Source organism: Thunnus maccoyii, chromosome 21, assembly GCF_910596095.1.
Source record: "Thunnus maccoyii chromosome 21, fThuMac1.1, whole genome shotgun sequence".
In the NCBI taxonomy this organism is placed as follows: Eukaryota; Metazoa; Chordata; class Actinopteri; order Scombriformes; family Scombridae; genus Thunnus; species Thunnus maccoyii.
The window spans coordinates 4753354-4775513 of record NC_056553.1 but is presented as its reverse complement, the minus strand read 5'-3'; the positions used below and the strand labels follow the sequence as shown (position 1 = coordinate 4775513).

The 22160-nt window shown below is 42.6% G+C and overlaps 1 protein-coding gene and 1 long non-coding RNA gene across 13 annotated transcripts in view; one reads left to right on the top strand and one right to left on the bottom strand.

Annotated features, from left to right (window-relative positions):
- LOC121887810 (cadherin-20-like) overlaps positions 1-22160 on the top strand; it is a 96767-nt gene that overhangs the window by 40542 nt on the left and 34065 nt on the right. The window contains exon 1 of one of the 12 annotated variants that reach the window (XM_042398841.1): positions 7352-7407. The exons of 6 other annotated variants lie outside the window; for them this stretch is intronic. Coding sequence is in view for 1 of the 6 variants with exons in the window: in XM_042398834.1 (XP_042254768.1) it covers positions 20937-21139 (203 nt within the window). In the remaining 5 variants the exon portion in view is untranslated. Of the gene's footprint in view, positions 1-7351; positions 7408-7622; positions 8455-13546; positions 14542-17978; positions 18759-19447; positions 19520-20797; positions 21140-22160 lie in introns of those variants that run through there. 5 more of the 12 variants (XM_042398845.1, XM_042398842.1, XM_042398840.1 and 2 more) reach the window with 5 other exon arrangements.
- Positions 5391-7213, bottom strand: LOC121887812. The gene is made up of 2 exons (XR_006093062.1): positions 7006-7213; positions 5391-6123 (listed from the first exon to the last, which is right to left on the bottom strand). It is a non-coding gene; the product is annotated as an uncharacterized LOC121887812 (long non-coding RNA).

Here is a 22160-nt window from a genome sequence, read left to right as displayed (position 1 = left end):
CACATTTTCATGAGCAGGTACGAATCCCCACTTCAAATGTGCATTGCTGACCATAAACAATTATCACCCACCTCCCACCCATCGGGGCAAGTTAGTTGGGATTTCCTAGTATGGCCTGTTTCAAACTGAAGGTTTGCGGAGCTGAAAGCTGACTCTGTCATGCGTTTTCAGCACCACGGCTAGAGCCAGCCCTTTTCATTCTGCCCTGTGGTAAATGAGCACTCGCTTCACACAGCTGTGGAGAGGACATTGCACTGGTTGGTAACTATGTTCAGAGCACTGCTCAGCGTGGCAAAGCCTGCTATCCATGAACCCATGGATGTCAAGGCTAATCACAGAAGGCTACACGCTTCAGTTCGCCCGTCCTTCACCCCCATTTACTGGGGTGGTGGAAACAGTCATGTCATCTCAGATGAAGATAACAGCGGTGATTGGTTCCCATCCATCGATCTGAGAGATGCTTATTTTCAGATGCCAATCATTCCAAGTTACAGAAAATTCCTGTGCTTTTCCTTCCATGGAGTGCAGTACCAGTACAACTGGTTACCCTTTGTTTATTCTCTGGCTCCACACACCTTCTCCAAGAGTGTGGAAATGGTGCTAGTGTACCTGTCAACACAGGGTTTTGCCATAAATTGGCAGAAGGGCTCTCTGCTTCTCACCCAGTCAATAATTTATCTGGGTGTGCACATGGATTCCTCCACCATGAGAGCAAAGTTGTCCCCAGCCAGGCTGGAAGCAGTAAACTCTCTGCTGTCATGCGTCGCGCCCCCATCTGTGATGCATCTGCTGGTCATGACGTCTGCAAGTCAAGTTATTGTCCCCTTGGGATTCCTCCACATACGGAAAATTATTCAGAGATGGTTCAGCTGCCTGTGTCTCAACCCAATATGGCACAAAAGACACATGCTGACTATTTCTCCCTCACTGGAGTCAGACCTGGTGTACTGGAAAACCCCTCATATTCTGTCATGGGGGTTTCCCCTCGGGAGAGCTACGTCACACATATCAGTGTACATGGACGCATCTCTCTCCAGCTAGGGAGGGATGTGCCAATCTCAAGTTGCTGGAGGGAGGTGTAAGAAGCCTCCATCTCTCCACATAGACTGTGTGGAGCTGTCCATGGTCCTGAAAGTGTTAAAACACTTTGCTGCTGACAAGCAGACATGTTTTGATGAGAACAGACAACATGACAGCAGCAGCATACAGGGCGGCTTACGCTTAGCTCGGCTGCTGGAAATAGCCAGGAGCCTCCTGCTCAAAAACACCTGCCCCCCATCAGAGTGGTGTACATCCTGTACAGTACAGAACCATGCAGCAGACTTGATGTCTTGCTTGGAAGTTGAGTCCCACCCTCATTCATATGTTGTGGGACGGATTTAGGAAAGTGGAGGTGGATCTGTTCGCCTCACAAGAGAATGCACGATGACACCTTGGTTCTCCACAAACACACAACGCCACTGGGAGTGGATGCTTTCTCTCACCAGCCATGACCCACAGTTCCCCTTTGTTTACTGCGGTTGCCCTGATTCCTCGCGTCTTAGCATTCAGGAGGAGAATCTAGCGGTCATTTTGGTGGTCCCAGAACGCACAAGCACATCGTGGTTCTCAACCATGGTGCAGCTGCTGGCAGGGAAACTGTGGCAGCTCAAATGGCACAGAGACACACTATCACAGCTGGACGGTGCGATCCTCCATCTCCTGGTGATAGGCCAATGGCTGGGGGCTGGAAAGGTCAGGCCTGCCCTCCTGCAGTGGTACGTGCAGTCCAGGGGGCGAGAGCTCCTTCTACTACAGCCTATTATGCAGGTAGATAGTCCTCTTTTCAGTGCTGCTGTATGGAGAGAGGCTCAGACCCCATGTCATACCCTCTGTCCCTCCGAAGACCTATCTCCAGACGTTGGTAAGTAAGGAACTGGCTCCATCTATGATTAAGTTCTATGCCGCAGCCATCTCATCCTGTCATGAAGACTTCAGACAGAGATCTGTTTTTGCACATCCTTTGGTTAAGTGTTTCCTCAAAGGAGTCAGGTGACAGAGACCTGTCATGCGCTCTTTGGCACCTCAGTCGGATTTACCCCTTGTGCTGCCTGCTCCAGAGAAACCTGTTCGAGCCAATAGCCAAAATCTCAAGATGCTGTCATTAAAAACAGTGCTCCTCTTAGCCCTGTCTTCAGAAGAGTGAGTGACTTATGCCTGTTATCAGTTTGCCATCTTGTCTTACTATCAGGGAAGATGGGAGCTACTTTAAAGCTATTTTTACACCTAAGAGCATGAACATCTCTCTCAGGTTGAGGGTTATCTCCCTGGAGGCCCCCCGTCTCACAACAGTGAAACAGAGGAGGTGTCTCACTGACTATGTCCAGTGCGTGCTCTCTCATAATGTTTTGCGCACAGCTAACATCAGACAGAAGCAACAACTGTTAGTCCACTACAGAGGACACCCACAAGCTATGTCCCTGTCAAAGCAGCAGCTGTCTCATTGGCTGTGTGATGCTATCACACAAGCCTACATTGCAGTGGGAGCAGAGCCTCTGCAGGGTGTTCGTGCTCCCTCCACGAGAGCCTTATCTTCATCCACAGCCCTCAGGGGGATAGTGGTGGCAGACATCTACGCAACAGCACGTTTGGCCTCTCCGTGCCCCTTCACCCGTTTCTATCTGTGTGATGTATTTGAGTCCTCCTTGACTCACTCAGTTTTAAGCATGCTAGACAGCTGATGACATGTTGTCAGATCTGGCACTATTACACACGTGCAAAGAGGTGTTCTTTTAATCCCATCATGGATTAGTGAGCAGCATGAGGACCATTATGGTGTGTAATTAATGTCCCACTCTCTTGCAGCACTAGGTGAGTTGTGTGAAGGGAGTGTAATTTTCACTCTGTTTTTCCACACAGGGCCTGACATGGTAAATGACCATGACACAGCCCATACCTCCCTGCCTTATTGCACCTCACATTTATGGGGTTATGAACTGCTGTAGACCTTCATGTCACAGCGGGGCATTGACTACATCAGCTCCACCCTAAACCCAACAGTGACAACCCTAAGAGCCAGAGCTATACAAAGTAGAACATTAGTTACATATCATAAGACCCAACCAGCATTAGCTGAAGAAAATGCTTACTTTTGGCAGCAGATCTGAGATCTTGATGGTGTTATATACCATAGATGAGGACCTGAGAGAGGCAACTGTACAGTGGCCAGCGGTGTGAAAGAAAATCTTCACGACTGTGCATGTGTGCGGAGATAAACCCAACAGCGACGGCTCTTTGAAGGCTACGCCTATGCCTCATAGAATCTGGTGTTACAATATGTAACTAACATTCTTGTTCTTTTTTCTGTGCACCAGTGTGTGATGTTGCCCATCAAGTAAGAATTCAAGTCCAAGAAAGAAAAGGAGCATAATAGGTAGACAGATGCACACAATGAGACAGAGAGCGAAAGGAAACACAGAGATGTGGATAATTACATTTCTACCTTTCTCTGGCAGTTGCATAGCCTTAATGCTCGTAATTAATTTCATTATTTTCAGGCCTGGCTGTTGAGTGCAGATTAGTTCTCTCTGAGTTGTGGGGATAAACACGCGGTAATTGCTTATTACTCTCAGAGCCCACATTAGATTATACTCAAGCCAACGAATTAGAAAATATCCAATCACCTTTAGCTAAAATTCAAAACCTGCTTTTGTTACTGTCTTTGCTTGTTTTTCATTTCTTGAATAAGTCTTTCAGTGTGTGCTGGACACTGTGGATCAGCTTATAACAATGCTCCGGCCCCTGGTATTCTGTAAATACTCAGCAGCCCATGTTTTAGCTTCTTTGTTTTCACGTTATTTGTATTTGTCTCAATTTATGACAAGACTATTTTCTTGCAAGGTCTTCCGAATCCATTTTAAATGAACAGTAATAGAATAACATGGAGACATTTTGATACTGTGCCCATACAGTTGAATTCTTTGAAAATAGCCCATTTAGAAAATCCCAGTTATCCACAGTACATTTCATCAAAATCACATAAATCATTGAGTCTTTTTAAAATCTATTTCTGAGAAGGTTATCAGAGCATTTGTGGTCTTTATTCAGTCTACTTTTCTCAAGTACAGGGTTATATTTATATCTGGGAGATGTCCACTGCAAATGCAGTTTCTTTCTGCTGTCTTCTGACCAGTTTAGAGAACCTCAGTGGTTATTTTTGAAGGTGGTAAATGTTCATCAGCAGCTTCAAAGACATTTGAAAAGGCAGAGTATAACACTGTGGGATATTAATTAATCAAGTTTCTCACCAAACGCTTGTCAACTAATGCACATTACAGAGCAAGCAATCAGCAAGTTAAAAAAGACGTTTAATAGTCCACCCACACAAGTGTTTTCACTGCTTCGACCTCTTCTGAAGGCCTGTACAGACTGTGTTTGACTGACAGGTACTTCACTCTCCTGTAGGATTTGTTGCACCTGTTAAGGCGGGACAATTTAACACCTTTATTACTGTTATTATTTCATAGAATTTGGTGACATCAATGATAAGGGGGTCTAATTAGCCAGAGCAACACCTTTAAGAATATTAACATTTACTATCGGCCCAATTGAACTGTATAGCAGAGGTCTGTGATACTGCCTGAGGTAAAAGGATCAGGTGCATACTGATGTTCTAAAAACAAGAAGAAGTTATTGAGGTTTGGCTGCTTATCAGTCAACCTTTGGAGCTGCAGAAGTCACACAGCCCATGGAGGCAATTAAAGTCTTTTAAAACCGTTGGCGCCCAATTGCTGCAATTTGTGTCAAAATTCGTACTCATGTAAGTTATAATTCAGTGATTAACATGTTTTTAGATTTAGTGTGACTTGCACTTATTATATTATCATCATCATGAATAAACGTCCATAAATCCACTTGGAAATCATAAAAACAGATGCTCCTGATAACTCTAGAACATGAGAATCATTACATTTTTAAGGTTTTTTCAGTATCAAAGTAATCCAGTGTTAGCTGTCTGTACATCCATGGGCACACTGCAAACAGGAACTGCTAATAACTAATTCAGCGTACTTTTAATGGTGCTGATTGGCTGAAAATGTAAATAAATGTAGGCTGAAAAAACTGAGCTCAAATTGAGATGGAGGGTGTTGGGGGGTGGCTTTGTTTTACCTGAATCAAATTATGATGAGTTATAATATATAATATAATTAATATAATATAATATACAATATACAATTATATATAGTTTTATGGTCCTACAAATTTGTGATTTAAAAAGTGAGGACATAAGTCATTGAAATCTTTGTTTTACGCGTTTGAAGTGTGATGCATAAGACTAGAAGCGTAATTTTTACTTGACTTTCTACATGGTTCCACATACATTTGCTATATTATGTTATATTGTATATCAATACTGGAAAATAACCTTTTTTTATCATAGTGATATTGATTTCAATCATATCATCCAACTTTTATAGGAAAACTTGGCAAGCAACACATATAGTTATATACATCGGTTTCACTCAAAAGCCTTTTGACATCACTGCCAAACACTCAGTCATGTAGTTACACACACAAGTGAAAAGAAATAAAAAAAGATGCTTCGGGTTACAGCTACACACATTATACATGAATGAAGCATGAGCCGTTTGGAAGATATATGCAGACGTCTGTCAGATGACTAAAAAAAAGTGACTGAAACAGGTTTGATGTTCGTAGACTCCCTGTTGTAGAGCAACTGAAGTCATTATGGTCTGAATTCACCTGGAACATGGAAGAAGTCCCAGTAAATAAAGAACCTATACCCAAGAGCGATTAGTAATCTTCTCTTCGAAGACGTATCTTAATACAGTATCTACTTCTGTGGTGGGGCGACACTCGAGCATCTCCCTCAGGGCTTAATATATGGTTACTTCTGCTCAAAGGCAGCAGCCCACTTTTCTGTCACCACCAGCAGAACTCTACCTGAGAAGCACATCAGAGCGGAGGCTGTTATGAATAGATCATAACTCCCGTAACGAGATCTCGACACAGACACCTCGTGTTCCATCAGGCGGGATGAGAGCTTGTCAAGGACTAAGGGCAGGACTTCTGACAATGCTTCTTTGTATGGAGACAATTCTCAGCGTGGCTGGGTGAAAAGGCCTTGCAACAAGATATAGCAGTCAGAAGAGGAGACAAGGGAGACAATGACCCAAAAAGAAAGATGGTTAAAGAAAGAGAGGCATCACTGTGGCAACGGAAAAATGCATGGATGCAGCCATGTTTTCATTAATAATATCAATTTGTATTCCACCTGCACTGCTTCCACCCCTTACTGCATCTTTACACTAAATATTTGAGACATTTTGCTTGAACCAGCTAATAAATACAGCAGCCACTTCACCCCAACTATAAGAAACCTTTTTTTTTATTTACCTGTAGTGGTATCCAGTCATGTAGATATATATATTTTTTTATTTGCCATGGTTTTAAGCAGAGGTGTCACGCCCATTAAAATATTTGAGATTTAGAAATAATTAAATTATATTTTCTTTTTAATTAGACTTTAATAACATGGTATATGAGCAAGCTATGTAGGCTATATTTTTATATGTACGTCACATGTGCAGGAAGTAGCTCATTACTGGTAACATTTGCGTATGTATTGTGAAACTGTGTCCTTAGTTTTAAGATACTACTTTTCTTAGATCTTTCCCACCACCCCAATGCAATAAAAATGCATGAAATTTCATTTGTGTTACTACAATATGAAGAATTACTGTAGTCAACCAGGATATTGTATCTGGCAGAAGTGCAACAGCAACCAGGCAAAGCAGGAAGTCGTACCTGAAAATGTGTTTGTTTTGGAACACGCTGCTCTATTCAATATGACAGAATTTACGCATTTCAGGTTTCCATCCTGCAACTTTAATATTTTTTTGTGTGTAGTTTCTGTTATTACAGATATTTTTTTCTGTAAATTGGTTGAACTAAACCTTTAAAATGTGAGTGGGGAATATGAGTGTTTTTTCTAAATAACCTCACCTGTATTTGCATTCCACCTGCTCTGCATTCACCCCTTTCCTTCTCTTGATGCTAAATAGTAGGGACATTTCGCTCTAATCACATGCGAGCTAACGAAGCTAACGAATGTAGCAGACGGCCCCCTTTGACGACTAAAAAAAAAGCCTCGTTTTCTCATGGAGGTTGACGGGCCGAGGGGCAGCGCACACACACACACATCGGCTTATTAACACGGACTGACTCGACTCACAGATCAAATCCATGCTCTCAATTTCTCGCTGTCAAGCCCACATGTACGTACAAACATGCAAGGTGAAGCATGCATGTGCTGAGATGCAGAGCCGTTTAAAGCCCTGACTAAATTTCTTCTGAAGGACTGGAGGAGCTCTCCGGGGATGCAGCAGCCTGGCCCTGCCACTAAAGGTAATAGGGTCAGACAGCTGCATATTAGCTGTGGATCATCTCCTTTGACACAGCCGTTGATCTCACTGGCGGCAGCAGTGCAGAGCCCATACCTGTACCTGCCAGGCATATCTGTGCCTTCTCTCTGCAGAGAAGGGAGGGTGGGGGTATGTTTAAGCAGCGAGGGGGTGAGCGGAGTGCCTTTTATTTCCACACTTCCCAGGTACACTTCACGCCCCGCACTCACCTTCGAAGACATCCTCACTTTCTCCATGTGCAGGGTGGCAGATTTGCGTTGTGCAAAAATGCACCAAAGCAGGTGTACACACATTCCTAATAAGTTAGGAGAATACTCACTTACTCTAATAATCAACAACTACTCTTTGTCGATGCATTTTGTTAGACGGGGATGAGTCCAGGGGAGATGGGAGATGGGAGGTCAGGCCATTCATTTCACAGGAACAAGAGCAGATCAGACGGAGAGAGTTGCCTCTCCCCGAGGCCTCTCATTTGAACATGACAAACACAAGGCCTGTAATTAAAGATGTAACAAAAGCTCTATCAATTGTTTCTCTCATCTCCGCCAGCGCGTCACCTTGCATTACGGCACAAAGCTTAGTCTGGCGTGCTCTGTACACAAGGCTGCTAGCTAAGGTTCATCTGTCCTCATCTCCACTCCAGCTAAAAAAAAACAAAAACTCCTCTTTGCCCCCTTCGAGAGAGAGAAAACAGCACTCCGGCTGGCTTCTGTGTTGTTCTTTTGTTTTAAGCTTCACAATATCAGCGATGGAGATGATGAAATCCTTCAGAGCTCGTGGTGATTTATATTGCATGACTGAGCAGGTTGGGATTTGGAGTCTCGCTCAAGGACACTTTGACAGCGCACATGGCTGTTGATGGACGTATGCCGGCTGTGGAGGGAATTTGAACCTGTGAGCAGATTTGAGTTTTCGCGTCCGACATTTCTCGGAGACAGAGCTGCTCTGGAGGTGGAAATAATCTCATTGATTAAGTTAAACCTCAAGTGGGCAGCGCTAGAAGGGCTGCAGCGTTTCAGAGCGTGTGGAGGTAACTCACAAAAGACTGAGGTCAAAACATGATTTTTCAGATATAACTTGCAATTTTTCAAGTTAGAAGGACAGCACTTCACTGCCTTCACTTGAAATTCACTGTAAGCTGCCTATATAGGAAATATAGATGAACATCCATTGACATTAAATCCACAAATGTCATTTCCTTTCAAAATGATGATGGACAGATTTGCAATATTTACTGCAACAACCCTCATGTCAATTCTTTATCCTTGTCATTAAATAAATATATGTTCTCTGATGCATCACAAGTGCTCAACGGTTTTTATTTAATTCACTGTGCTCTGTCAGTCAATATCATCCTTAGCATTGGACGTAGAAAAAGAAATAGAAAAACAAGGGTTGTTTTTTGACATGATGTTTGCGATTATTTTAGCAGCAAAAAAACAAAGAGGCAAAGATGAGGAAGTAGCTAGTCGCACACTAAAACCCTCAACTCTGTACAAGCTTGAAAATAAATAATTGATATTTATTAAAGCAGTGCTGAAACGATTCTAGTCTTATTTTTATACAGGAGGTTTAATCGCTGTATTTACCAAGTTTATTGCTGAGCTCTTAAAAAGCAGCAACAACACTAAGAATAAGTCAAGTGGAGCAAGAAACACAAGCAAGCAAACAATCAGACAGATTTTTAGAATTCTTCTGGACAGAGAAAACGAAGGTGACACGTAGAATTATTGTTTAAAGGTGCTATATGTAAGAATAGCATAGCAATAAATGTCTCGTAATACCACTTTGCACCTCAGGAGGCGATAGTGAGTCACTGTAGCGTCCAGTCTGCCCTGAGTCTAACATGAGAGGATGAAGAAGAAGCGCTGCCCTGAGCTGTTGTAATTTTCAATCTAGGACCATTATCATGTCACTTTATTGAGTTTTAATATTTTTTCAGGCGGGAAAGTAGCCAGTCAGTTTATCCAAATAACGCCTGCTTGGAAATTTGCTCTGATGTTTTCAAAGACGTGAGGTCATCTCGGCCGCTAGCAGCCCGACTCCTAAACTTGAAGTTTACAGCCTGACTTCCCGGTTCAACTTTACTGCCCTCTCTGTTGTTATATGTAACCCAGGTTTCATGTGAAAAGAGGAATTATTGTATTATTACCCCCAAATAAAGTAGTTTAGCTAATTTGGCTAACCTGTTAACAACCGGCTAACCTGTAACTCGTGTTTCTTGCTCAGTCAGATTTTGTCGGTACTTTGTGAGGACTTCCTATAATATTATCATAACCAATAAAAATGATAACCAAAGCTATGAAAACAGGGAATTATTAGTGATGTCACAGTGTACTGACCACACCCTGGAGCACACTTCTACATCACCACAGCAAGGTGAAAAGTTAAACCACTGGAGGTCAGCAAAAACAAGATTTTTAGCTCACATTACATTGGAAAGATGTTGTGGTTCTTGTAAAACTGAAATTTCAGTCATAATCGCTTCATTAGTTTTTCTGTAATAACATGTATGGATACTGAAGTAGGAATTGTGTGCACTATAAGTTACAGTGGGTCACTTTTTCCTACTATGAACCCTAAAATACTCTGACACTAACTGATATGCTGCTCCTAATATTTCATGTCACTCTGACTTTCTGGCTTCAGCATCTCTGCTAAATTTGCATTTGTCATTTCGGTGAATGTGAAGGTGTCACGTTATCCTATTTTGTGCACGGGGAATGAATTCTGGTTTAATTTTCCCGCAGATAATGCCCAGATCAGTCCTAGAAGTGTCACATCTTCAGAAACTCATTCATAGAAACGGCGGCGGTGACGGCAATTAACTCCAACTTTAGAAGCGCTGGCCTGCTTTTTTTCCACCTTCGTCAGTACCGAATGCTTCCACGTTGCCGGGATAGTTTTTGTCAGTTCCGTAAATGGGGTATTAACATTCTCCTTTGCTTTCTGTGACTGTCTATCCAGCACACAAATGACTCTCTTTTAGAGATAACTGATGGTGACGTTTCTCAGACGCCTCCAGGATCCAGCAGCCCAGAATCCTTCTTCACCGTGGGGCAGAGCACAGCAGTCGAGTCATTAGAGCAGTCAGAGAGAAATGATTTCAGATCAGTCTGTCACCAACCTCTGGGTTGCAACCCCAGCGTAGCGTTAATGGGAACATTATTAAATCAAGTAGAAAAACAGGTGCCAGATTTTTTACTGTGAATCAAGAAGCCACTTTAAACCATTGTTTCATCCCCGCTCTCCTGCTTTTTTTCTCTCCTCATCTCCTTTTCTCGTTATGTTTCTCTCCGCTAGCGGTGGAAATAATAAAGTCAATTCATGATTTCATAACGTAGGAGTTCACAGTTCAATACACTTGGGATAATTTGAACAAAATTTGAATCAAAACAAACCACGGCTGGTATGAAATTCTTTATTTATTCCTCCTTAGGCGTAACAGGCAAGAAATGTGAATTATGGTTACACAATTCAAAATTTTAATTGTTTGGTTGTAAAAATTCAAATAACAGAATCAAATTAAAAGATGAAGCAGATCAATCTACATAACTCTAAACTGAACTAATACCCAAATTTAAAGTCGCACCTATTGGACAACCTTGATCAAAGATTCATGGTTGGTTCATGGTTCCCAGATGAATAGGTTGACATTTGTTGTATTGAGTTAAATATCTAAACAACTATTGGATAGATTGTCATTACATTTTGTACAGATATTCACAGTTTTCCCCACAGGATGAAGTGTAATAACGACACCATGATAGCGCTGGGAGTGAACCAAAACAGTAAAGTTGCAGCCGGACAACTAAACAATGAGCTGAAACTCGCTCTAAACCTCCGTGAAGCTGCTTCAACACGCACAACACGTTACACACCGTCATCTCATACGTTGTTACTCTGAAAAATATCAATTTTATCCTCTTTAAAGCTTCACTGCAAGATGTGCATAATCTCTTAAATGAAAAAAAAAAAGCAGCTTTTCACAGGCAAATCTTTATCTGCGTGAAACTAAAGTGAATTAAGATAATGTCTTCATCAGAGAGTATTTGTACAACTCCCAAATTCAAACATCTTTACACAAGCTGAGTTAAGATTTCAGATTTCTTAAAGAACAAAAATTGCTCTCTCTGGTATTTGATATGTGCAAACTGAAATTAGAAGCTTTTTTCAGAGTCTTATCTGATCCCATTTAAGTAAATGTTGTATTTTAATGTTCTGCTCCATGATGTCATGAAGTATGGTGCCACAGTGTATTGTAACCTACTCTCAACCTCTCCCTCTCCTCCTCTTTCATCCTCTTGTGTTTAAACAGGATGTTTAATGCTAATGCTCTCCTCTTTGTCCTGCTGTACACTCTCACATAGGAACATAAAGGTTGTTCAAAAAAAAGGCACACACATAAAAATAAACACATGCACCTTTTATCCAGCAGTACCTTATAAATCCACTAACAAGGGAGTCTTCAACATAATCACTGTGAGTGCACGGAGGAGAAAGTCATGTGCTTTAGTAAAAGGGTTCACCGCTACCGTCCAAGATGCTTTGACCCCCAGCTAGTGTGTTTATAAGAATAAAGCCAGAGGCGAAGCAAAGGTTTTGTGGATCTGAGACCTTCTAAGATGAGCATGTGCTTTGAAGCTTTTAGTTGCCAGGTGACAGAGAAAAAAAAAAAAGATTTTCCCCCACACAATTCGGCAGAGCGTGCTGTTACAGACCTTGGGTTTAAGACTCCAAGTGTAGGGCGGACTTCATAACTATCATAATTGGGGTTTTTTTTTTTTTTTTCATGCAACAGCAGTTAATGAGTAGCAGCTTCATCTCCAGTTTAACACCAGTTCCTCTGAGGACAAATAACAGCGTCCTCTCCTCCTGCAATAACTCCTGCTCCTTTCCTCTGTTTAGATTTATCATGTTGTTTATGACGTTGGAAAAGAAAACGGAAACTTTTTTTTTTTTTTTTTTTACACGCACGTAGCTTTGAAAGGAACCACTGGTTTTTCCACTGTGATAAGCCAGGTTTGTTTCGAGGTGGAAGGAGAGTGGCAGACGGTGTTGTTTAAACCCCCGCTGAACTATTTCTTCCTCTGATCACTGGATCAGTATGGAACTACAAACACACAGAAACCAACAAAGGAGACATTTATCCTGTGTGTGTTTGTTTCTGGTTCGACGTGGCTGCCTGTGCATACACCCCACTGCATACCAAACGTGTAATGGAGCGCGCACACTGCCCTAATTGTTATTCTATTGACTCTGGGAAGTGGGGGGTAGAGAACTTAAGAGTCAGCCAAACCTGCTGATATGAGACGCGTGCACTTACGACTGGGACATGAGCCATTTTGAACCATTAGTTAGTTTAGGTTAATTAAGTTCAGAAAAAAAAAAAGCTTGAGTTTCTGAAAACCTTTCCAATCGCTGCCACTGTTTGAGTTAAAATACTCTGGAATGGGATGTTATTTTTCATTTGAAGAAACATGTTTTCCTCTATTTTTTTTTCCTACATTCATTTCATTGGCTACATGTAAATAATTAAGCAGGAATAACATTGCAGACAGAACGCATTCATAATTCAAGGCGTTTCATGTTCTGCGTGCATTTGTGTTTGTTTCTTGCATCAGTCACAACATATGTGCTCCACCTTAATTCCTACTTCAAAAGTTACTTTAGTCTTTTTCATTTCGGATGCAGCAGCGCAGACAGGGTCACGGGGACAGAGCAGAGAGTTAGGGGTTATGGGGAATGACAGAATAGGGAGGGGTAAATATCAGAGTGAGGCACACTGTTCCTGAGGTTTGTGGTCCTGCTGCTCCGAGGCCCCCGCGTCTCCTCGGCTCCTGTCAGCTCATCAAGGCCAAGTCCCTGCCTATCCCCGTCGGAATACCGCATCAAACAGCCCGGGGAGCCTTTTATCCCAAACAGAATGCCGCCTCTTGTCACAGCGGAGGCTCAGCAACAAGCCCCACACGGATGGCAAAGTTTAACACGGCGGAGTGAAAGTCAATACCCTGCCGAGGTGGCGTAGCTCAGACACGAGAGAGAGAGAGTGGGGGGGGGGGGGGGGGGGGGGGGGGAGGCGGTGAAAAGGTCACTGGGAAAATGGAATCTTGAAAGAAACAGCTTGTCTGAGACAAGAGCATGCGAAGCAGGAAGCCAGATGATGCCAGGCAGGCAGTTAATGTCACGGTTCACTCTTTCGACCCTGTGCCAATGTCTCACAATTAAGGCCAAACGTCTTATGTTTGTCTTTTCCACCAATTACTGTAAAGGTTACCGCTTCAGTTGTGAACTTGGCTTCTGTATACAAATCTTCCTTTTCACGTGTGTATCTCCCTCCACAAAGGCACAATGACTTCCTCGTCTAATTTCCCTTTGTTTCAACCTGTAGCCAAAATCAGACATGAAAAGGCTTGACTGCACACCCCAAAGACACAGAAGAGCTCTTTGTACTCAGGCTTGTTCTGCTCCATGCCATTTTTAATCCCGGGCAGAAGGGAAGAGAGCTGCTCTTCTTATCTTAGATGACATGGAGGCTTTGCTCCCTCTCTCCCTGGCGCTCTCTCATCTTGTTCTTCTGAAACCTAACCCTCTTTCATGCTTTCCCCTAGTGGTGGTTGTGGTGGCAAAGTGATACACTGAATGAGACTGGCTGAATTTTGTTTAGGTTATTCTGTCTGAAGGTTCTTACATGATAAGTGGGGGTAAAGAAGGGCAGACAACGAGTCAAGTTATTTCCTTCCTGGGCTATATTTTTCATTAACCTAACTGTTGCCATTATTTTAATTACCTTATTGGAAGCGCAGCACTTTTAAGAGCTTATTTAGCTTTGAATCTTGAAAGAGTGTGTCAGGAATGTTTATTCAGTGGAGGATTCTTCAAACCTTTTGAACCGCCACCCATTACACTGGCTGTATCCCCAGTGAAACAATCAGAGGCTTTGCTGCAAGATCAGAAACATCAGGTCATTTGAAGCCTTGACCGCATTCAAAAAATATAATAGCTTCTTGGAATATCTTAAATCTTTAGTTAAACTTCAGAACTTTAAAAAAAAAAGAACATGAGACAATATCTGAGACGAGGTTGGAGAGAGACTGACTGGGAATCCACATGAAAGGTGAGACGTGAGCAGCCTGTAAGCACTATTGAGGCGTTCTATTTAATCCACACCAATTACGACCTGCGTTCGGACGTCTCTGTCCACAGAACCGGTCGTCTGTCATCAGCAGCTGACGGGGGAGCTGAGAGGACAGCGGCCGACCAAACTGTCTTCACCTGGCTGACTGCATAAATTTACTGAACCAAAATAGCTTTCATGTAAGGCTCTGGAGGAAGAAATCGACAGTGTTTGTATTCATTGATTCATTGATTTTATTTCCGTAGCGGGCGAGGGGAATCTGCTTGTAGTGAAACCGGCAAGCTCATAGCCACACTGGAGGTCCTGATCAATCAATATAGACACCGTTACAAAGTTCAGAGTGGGAGATTTGTGCGATTTAAATATCTATCTGTGGAGATTACCCTTCACTAAACGAGCCAGAGCAGAAACATGGGAAGCATATCTGTTCTGAGACATGCAAATGATGGTTGAATGATTCAAAAAACATCAGAATTTCTAGACATGCTTTCTATGTGGATTAGCCTTAACAGTAACACAACCATTTACTGGATCCTTTCTGATCCTTAGGACACAATTTCCACATAATTTGCATTATATGAAACTGTTCGTGTCTGCTTCTGATCTACCAGACATTTAGTTTGACTGTGTAAATAATTTATTATAAGTTTTCAAACTTAATAGCCTAACTTAACAGTTTAGTTTAAAAGTTACAACTTAAGTTACAAATTACTTGAGTTAAAAGTTACAATTTGAAATATTTCCTCAAATAAAAGACGGTAGTCATTAAAAAGCTGGGTCTCTGATATTGGGCTGGGGGCGTGGTCGACACAAACAAACAAAGGCTGGCCTAAAAAACAGGCTGGGGAAAAAACAAGGGTGGAGGAGACGCCATATTATTTAAATACATGGATAATGGCACATATTTGAATAATAATGACAGCAGCGACACTACATTAGCATGGGTATGCTAACCAGGATAAACAGAGTAACTTGGCTAAGAGGGCTAGCATACATCTGTGAGCAGGCTACTCGCAAGCTACAGCTAAGTGGTGCACTGCAAAAACGAACTCAAGCACTAGAACTATTACCAGTAATGCAGTAACAAGCATTTCACAGAGAAAACGAAAGCACATCAGAGAACAAGGAGGCTTCATACTAAAATATGAGCAAATATATTTATCAAACAGAGGGAATAAAGGTCTCTTTCTAATATAAAGCTGCTTCCAATAAAGACCTGGCACTATTTGAGGAATATGTTTTTTTATGCCAAGTTGTCTTAACAAGGAACAGTAACATAGCTACACTAATATGTTAGTTAACTTAACCTCAGGTTGTAGAAGCTTAGTGATGGAGTGACTACTCGCACGGCTAGTTGGTAAACTGCTGTAAGCTAGCTGGAGAGAAAACCAACATTATATTTAACATTATTTCTCTCTACTGCTACTTCCCTCTGGCATTTTGTTTGCCGTTGCACATCATTTTGTTAACTAAAAAGTTATTAAAAGGGAAAATAAAACTCTCCAAGCGAACAAACTTGTTAACAATCAGTTAGCAAACTTGTTAGCTCATTAGCTTAGCTTGGGACAGTAACATCACACAGTTGAAACAGATTTGTACTATTGACCCGGCTCAAAAGTGCTCCTTTGTGAAACAGTTTTTACTTCCTCCATTTTGGACGGTCGGTCAATAGCATGTAATCGCGGTCAAAGTTCACCAAAGTTGAATTGTGATTCTATTGGAATGAATTAATTCACCACAAATTTTAAAGTTTAAATGCTGGCATGACCAGGTCTTAATGGAGGGATGCTAACAAAGTGGCAATTGAGAGGCTATTTGTTCAAAGAGGATGTAACTCTTAACTACCATAAAATCTGCTTTCCTAATGAAAGACCTGAACAATCTTGTTAGCTTTGGTAGAGGTACTCTGAGGTGACGGAACAAGACATTGCCTTTATAAACCTATATCAATCTTAAGAGTAGGCGTACTTGATCCGATGCGTGAACGCACCGTGTCCCTATAACATCTAACATATTACCACAAAACCAAAGTCCAGCAACATGCAGAACATAACTGTATCAAATCTATTGCTACGGCGGATCTGGGCCTTTGTGAGGGGACCCAAAGGGACTTGTTTTCCAGATGTCTACCACCATAACAGACTTTAAATACAGACAGAGGCCCTTCCATAAGCCCTATAGGTTCAATTTGTTCTGCCAATTATTATCCTCTGCTCCGCCACATTGATGGAAGGTGTTGTTCAATGGGCCTGAATGCCACCCTCTCCGCGGCCCGCCCCAACAAAGAGGGAGCCCCTGACTTTTTTTTTTTTTTCTGGAGGTCCAGTCAAGCATTCGCTGACAGATTGGCTGGGGGCGCTAACCAGTCAGGTCTTCAAAGAGACAAAGACGATGGGGAGGGCAGCGAGGAAAGGAAGGAGGGGGGCTAGTGGTGAAGAAGAATGACCTGCCAAATCAGAAAGAAGACATATTGAAAGGGACAGAGTGGGAGAAAGAAAAAAAACATATTGAACCGATGGAGAAGTACAACCTTTTGACCATCTGGCTCGGTGGGTGATAACAGCCTTCATCTGTATTTTTAGAGCTGTACAACACACCAAATTACTCTGTCAGGAAGATTAAGGAGAGTCAAAGGGTTGTCGAGTGGAGAAAAAAAAAAAAAGAGCAAAGTCGTCCCAATCGGGAGAGAAGTGGAGAAACTCAAAACTTTGTAAGCATATGTCTGAAGCACCATCACTTTATTTTGACTATATATGTAATATGGAAACATTTCAGACTATATATATATATATAAAAAAAAGAAAAATAAAAAATAAGAACCAGAGCAGCCGCCTAGAACACTTCTTGTTTCTGTGTAATATATTCTCATTTCTATTGAAACATGGTTGAGTACATCTCCAATATGATTTCACTTTCCCAGTCCTTCTCCTCCTGAGCAGAAATATGCAAGAGACTCATCTCTGAAAAACCTCTTTTTGCTGCATTAATTCCATGATTGCTTAAATGAAACACTGCTATTTTCTCGCTCAGTACTAAACAGGGATCAAATCTCTGTGACCGTGACTAATCTTCCGCCGTGCTTTTTGTGTGTATTGGCGTGCACCTAATTTTTCAGGATCTTTTTGCCAATTTGAAAAACTAATTGCTTTGACTCTGACTGGGCAAGCAGCGGAATATAATGCAGTTTAAAGCTTCATCTTTTATGCCCATAAATCCTTCTACAGATCCAGTCGTGTACAACATCGGCTCATTAAAATGCATTAGGGCAGGTTCTCTGGTGCAGGAGGGAAGGTGATTTTTTCTCCTCTCTCTCTCTCTCTTCCTCATCCTTTGCGTTTTCTACTTCGCTGGTCAGTGATCCAAGGACCCTGCACCCCCCCCCCCCCCGCCTGCAATTTCCACACACCCCTCTCTGCCGTCACACGCTCCCGAGTTTTTCCTCCGCCGCGCTGGTCACTTTATTCACTTGCAAATACCCTGAGATGAAGTGAGTTGCTTTTGTGGTGCGTGCAGGAGCATTTCCCTCCACCGCTCACTATCTACCACCTCATGTCTCTCTCTTCTCATTCCTCCATCCCTTGCTTGCCTGATTTCACCCAACCTCTTTGATTTTTTTTCTCCCCCCCCTCCTTCCTTCCACTCGCTCTAATTTCACCCCTATCCTGCTGTCAATCTACCCCCTACAGCTCTTTCTCTCTCCTCCTCCTCTTTTCGTTCTCTTTCTCCACCTCTTCTCCGTCCGCTGCTCCTTCCCATGCCCGAGGTTGTAGATTGCTGGATTACGCTGTAGCCGGGGGGAGGCCGTCCCACTGATTGTAAAGAGAAGGACAATTGGTCCTTTAGTCTGATTGGGTCCCCAGATAGGCAACACCAGGGATGAGAGTGTGCAGACAGTTATGAGAGGCAGAAAAGGAGCAGTGACAGAGTGGAAGCAGCAAGAGAAGATATATATTTATATATAGATGTGGAGAGAGAGAGAGAGGAAACTTTACAAAGAGGGCAACGAGCGAGAGCTTGGACTCAAGGTGACTTTAGTGAAACTGATGCACTGCAGGCGGTAGCTTTCACAACTTTTACAAGGGAAATTTAGCAAGTGTGCAGGGAAAAGAAGAACAAAGAGATAAAGAGAGGAAGAAAAATGAGCATTTTTCACAAAAGAAGAACTGAGAAAGTGGAATAAATTTGAAAAGCATAAGGTAAGGCATGGAATTTTTGCTAAAAAAAAAAAAAAAATCATCGACTTTCACTGTAGTAGTGGCAATAAGAAACGCCAATAGTACTTTCAAGCTGTAAACAAGGAATGCTGAGGATGATTTAAGGGTGACTGGAGATTTGATAGCTGTAACTGAAGTTTGAAACACTGTGAGTGGAGATGGAGGGTGCTGGGATGAATAAGACACGAGGTGGGAGCACTGTATCATTACCGCACTGAATCGATAGCACTTTTTTGTGTGTCTTAATTGATAAGCAGTGTTTACAGGAACAAATATATTGCACTTTCTGGCTGTCAAAAGTCGGAGAGCCTTGCGTCAGCCGGCGGGGTGGGTGGGGGGGGGGGGGTTTGGTGGCACATTTAAAAAACTTTTATGTACACAAGCTCAGGCTCAAAGCTCCAATTCTCAGCACGTCTGCACTGTCGCTGCTTCAAACAAGTCACGCTGAAGGAGAGGAATGCCTATCTGCTTCTTTTACGGACCTCTGTTTGGCATTCAGACCTCATTCCTGAGCCTGAGCCAAGGTTCTAGTTCCTCAAGATGAGGACAGATTCATTATTTTTTTTCCCCCCCCACCTATCAAACCCATTAAGCTATCGCCTGTCTTGTAAGCCCAGCCTGACAAATAAGATTGGCATATGCTCTCTCGCCGGGGCAGAGAGACTTTTCTTGCCATTATCGGTGTCAGCGAGAGGCGGCGGTGAAGATGAGCATCGTGCCTTCAGAGTAACAACACCTTTCAGGTCGGTGCTTGTGGTCCAGTGACATTCCAGTACAAAAAGTGGTCTTCTTATGGAGAGGATGTTTTTTTTTTCCCCAGCAGCAGCCACAAGATGGATAAATACCGTACAGCCAAGTCTCCTCCAAAAAATTTCAAAGGAGAGTTTGATGAGTTCGATATTAATTTGAATGGATCTGTCCCCAAGACGCCGCTGTTTAATTTGCGACGGAGTGACACTGATTGCAAACTTTTCCAGATGACGCTTATGCATGGTGACATCATTTCCATGCACCAGTGCCTGGGATGAATGCCAGTTTGTGTGATTTAATTTCCCCATAAATGACAAGGCTCCTTTTATGGCCTCCACCGAGCGATGAATGAACTAAATGTGCATCGGGGAGAGGAGAGGAGAGGAGAGGAGGGAGAGAAGAAGGAGGGAGGGAGGGATAAGGAATCGGAATGTAAAGAGTTCAAATGATATATTAATACAGACATAATACAGATGTTGAAAAGATGGAGCAGAAGAAGGAGAAGGAACAGAAGGAAACAATTAGGAAGAATGAATTCGATTTTTTTTGTGTCCGTTTTATTGCAGAGTACAGAAACAGGAGCAGCAGCAGGGCTGAGCAAACTTCTGACGGCACACACACACACAGGCAGATAGAAAGTGGAGGGAGGGACGAGTAATTAAAAACACCTTACAGTAAAGCAGCCACAGGGAGGGAGACGCTCGTCACGGCACAGCGGTGGCGGTGCGCACACACAGCTGCACGGGGGCCCAAGCCTGGGGAGCTGCTCCCCCACAATTAGAGAGCACGGCACAGGCAGGTTCAAAGCCTGCCCCATGCCAGTGTCTCTGTCCTGAGGGGGGGAAGGGTAAGAGGAATGAGGACGAATAGAGGGTAGCATTGACACACACACACACACACACAGGCATGCTGTGCATCCACAGAGAACTCATACCCACACACAAACAACTGTGTGATCTTGAGAGAGTTTGGCCAGTATACACGCCTCCCTTTAGCCCGAGTCTGCCTTTGAAGGCTGCCTTCTCTCCCTGTGAGCCTGCCGAGGAAACTGGGTCCTTGCTGCAGGCGGTGACGGTATAGAGACCCCCTTCGCTTTAGAAAACCAGAAGACCTGGTCATTTTATTCTGTCTCGACACATAGAAATATATATATACCGGAGGCCATACTGCAGGAGCGGTCTGCTTATTAAAAGTTAAAAGTGCTGCAGCAGTCTGAATTTAATTATGAGTAAATAAGTAAATAAACATTAGCATTCAGAAATTAGAAAAACTACGCTTCGTTGAGGAATGCGGCTTGTCGCGCTCAGGCCAGGAAGTGAAATTAGATTCAGTTGTGTTAAAGGAAACCTTTATACATTCAGCTTTCTCATGCAGGGGCATCCAAAAAAAAAAAACAAGAAGTAAACGTGCATGGATGCAACCCTCATCCGGGCCGGAGATATGCAGAGCTTTGGCGGTGGCGTCGTTTTCCACCATGCCAAATCAATTGTGGTTAACAAATTGGCCGTGACGTTTTGCTCTGCCAGGGTGGGAGGAACCCCTTTTTTCATGGGTCCACCCAGTTTTAAAGGACCTTTTCCACAGTCTGGGAGGCCTCTTTTTTTAGAGCTGAGGTGAGTGGAGCACATACATGGCCACTGTGAAATTAACACTTAATAATGCTCCACGTAGCACTTAAACAGGCTGAACTCATACTAATGTGCCCACACACACTGAGTCGACCCTTGTTAACCTCACAGAGTGAATCCAGAGTTTGACGGACCGAATGATCTGGATGAAGGTTTTTACTGCATCTAATAACTGTTTTTTATCATTGCTGATCATTTTCTCAGTTAAGCAATGAATCACTTGGTCTACAAAAAGTCAGAAAATAATTTTAAAAGCGCCCATCACGATTTCCTAAAGCCTAATGTGATGTCTTCAAATTGCTTGTTTTGTCCAACCAATACTCCAAAACTGAAAGATATTGAGTTGACTATCACATAAGACAAAGAAAGAAAGCAGCAAATCTTTATGTTTCAGCTGCTGAAACTATGTAACATGTTGCTTTTCAATAGATTGATTAACTCTGTTTTAACTCTATATACAGTAACTTTTACAAAGCTTTATTTACAGATGTTTCGCCACCAAATGTCAAATTTCGGGACTGACACCAACTAATACGTTATTTGATTCCTTACTTTGAAGAAGCTAAACAAAACCCTTTTCTCATTTAACAAAACATACCAAACTTCTGAGCGTTTACGTGTGTGTATGTAGCCAAAATCCAGTCCAAAGTGAGCAAAATTGGTGCACGATTTAAAACAGGAGCTCTCTGAAGAACCTGTCAAAGCATCTGATGTCAACCTTTGCTCTGTATTTACAATGTTGAGGTTTGATATCCAGCTCTGTTAAGGTTTCATGGGTTAATATGCTGTGGTTGAATGGGTTTCTGAGCTTTTGGGGGGCTTTTAGCAACTCAATAATCTGAACAGGTGTCGTTAGTCAGTCGTGGTCAGTCAGTCGTGCTGCAGCAGTTTGTTTCCTGTTTGTTTCCCTCCGTTGGGTGGAAACATTCACTCCTCTCTCACTTATTTAGGAGCAGTTTGATAAAGTCTGTTGTTGTCAGATCGCAGTTAACGGAGCCGCAGGTGG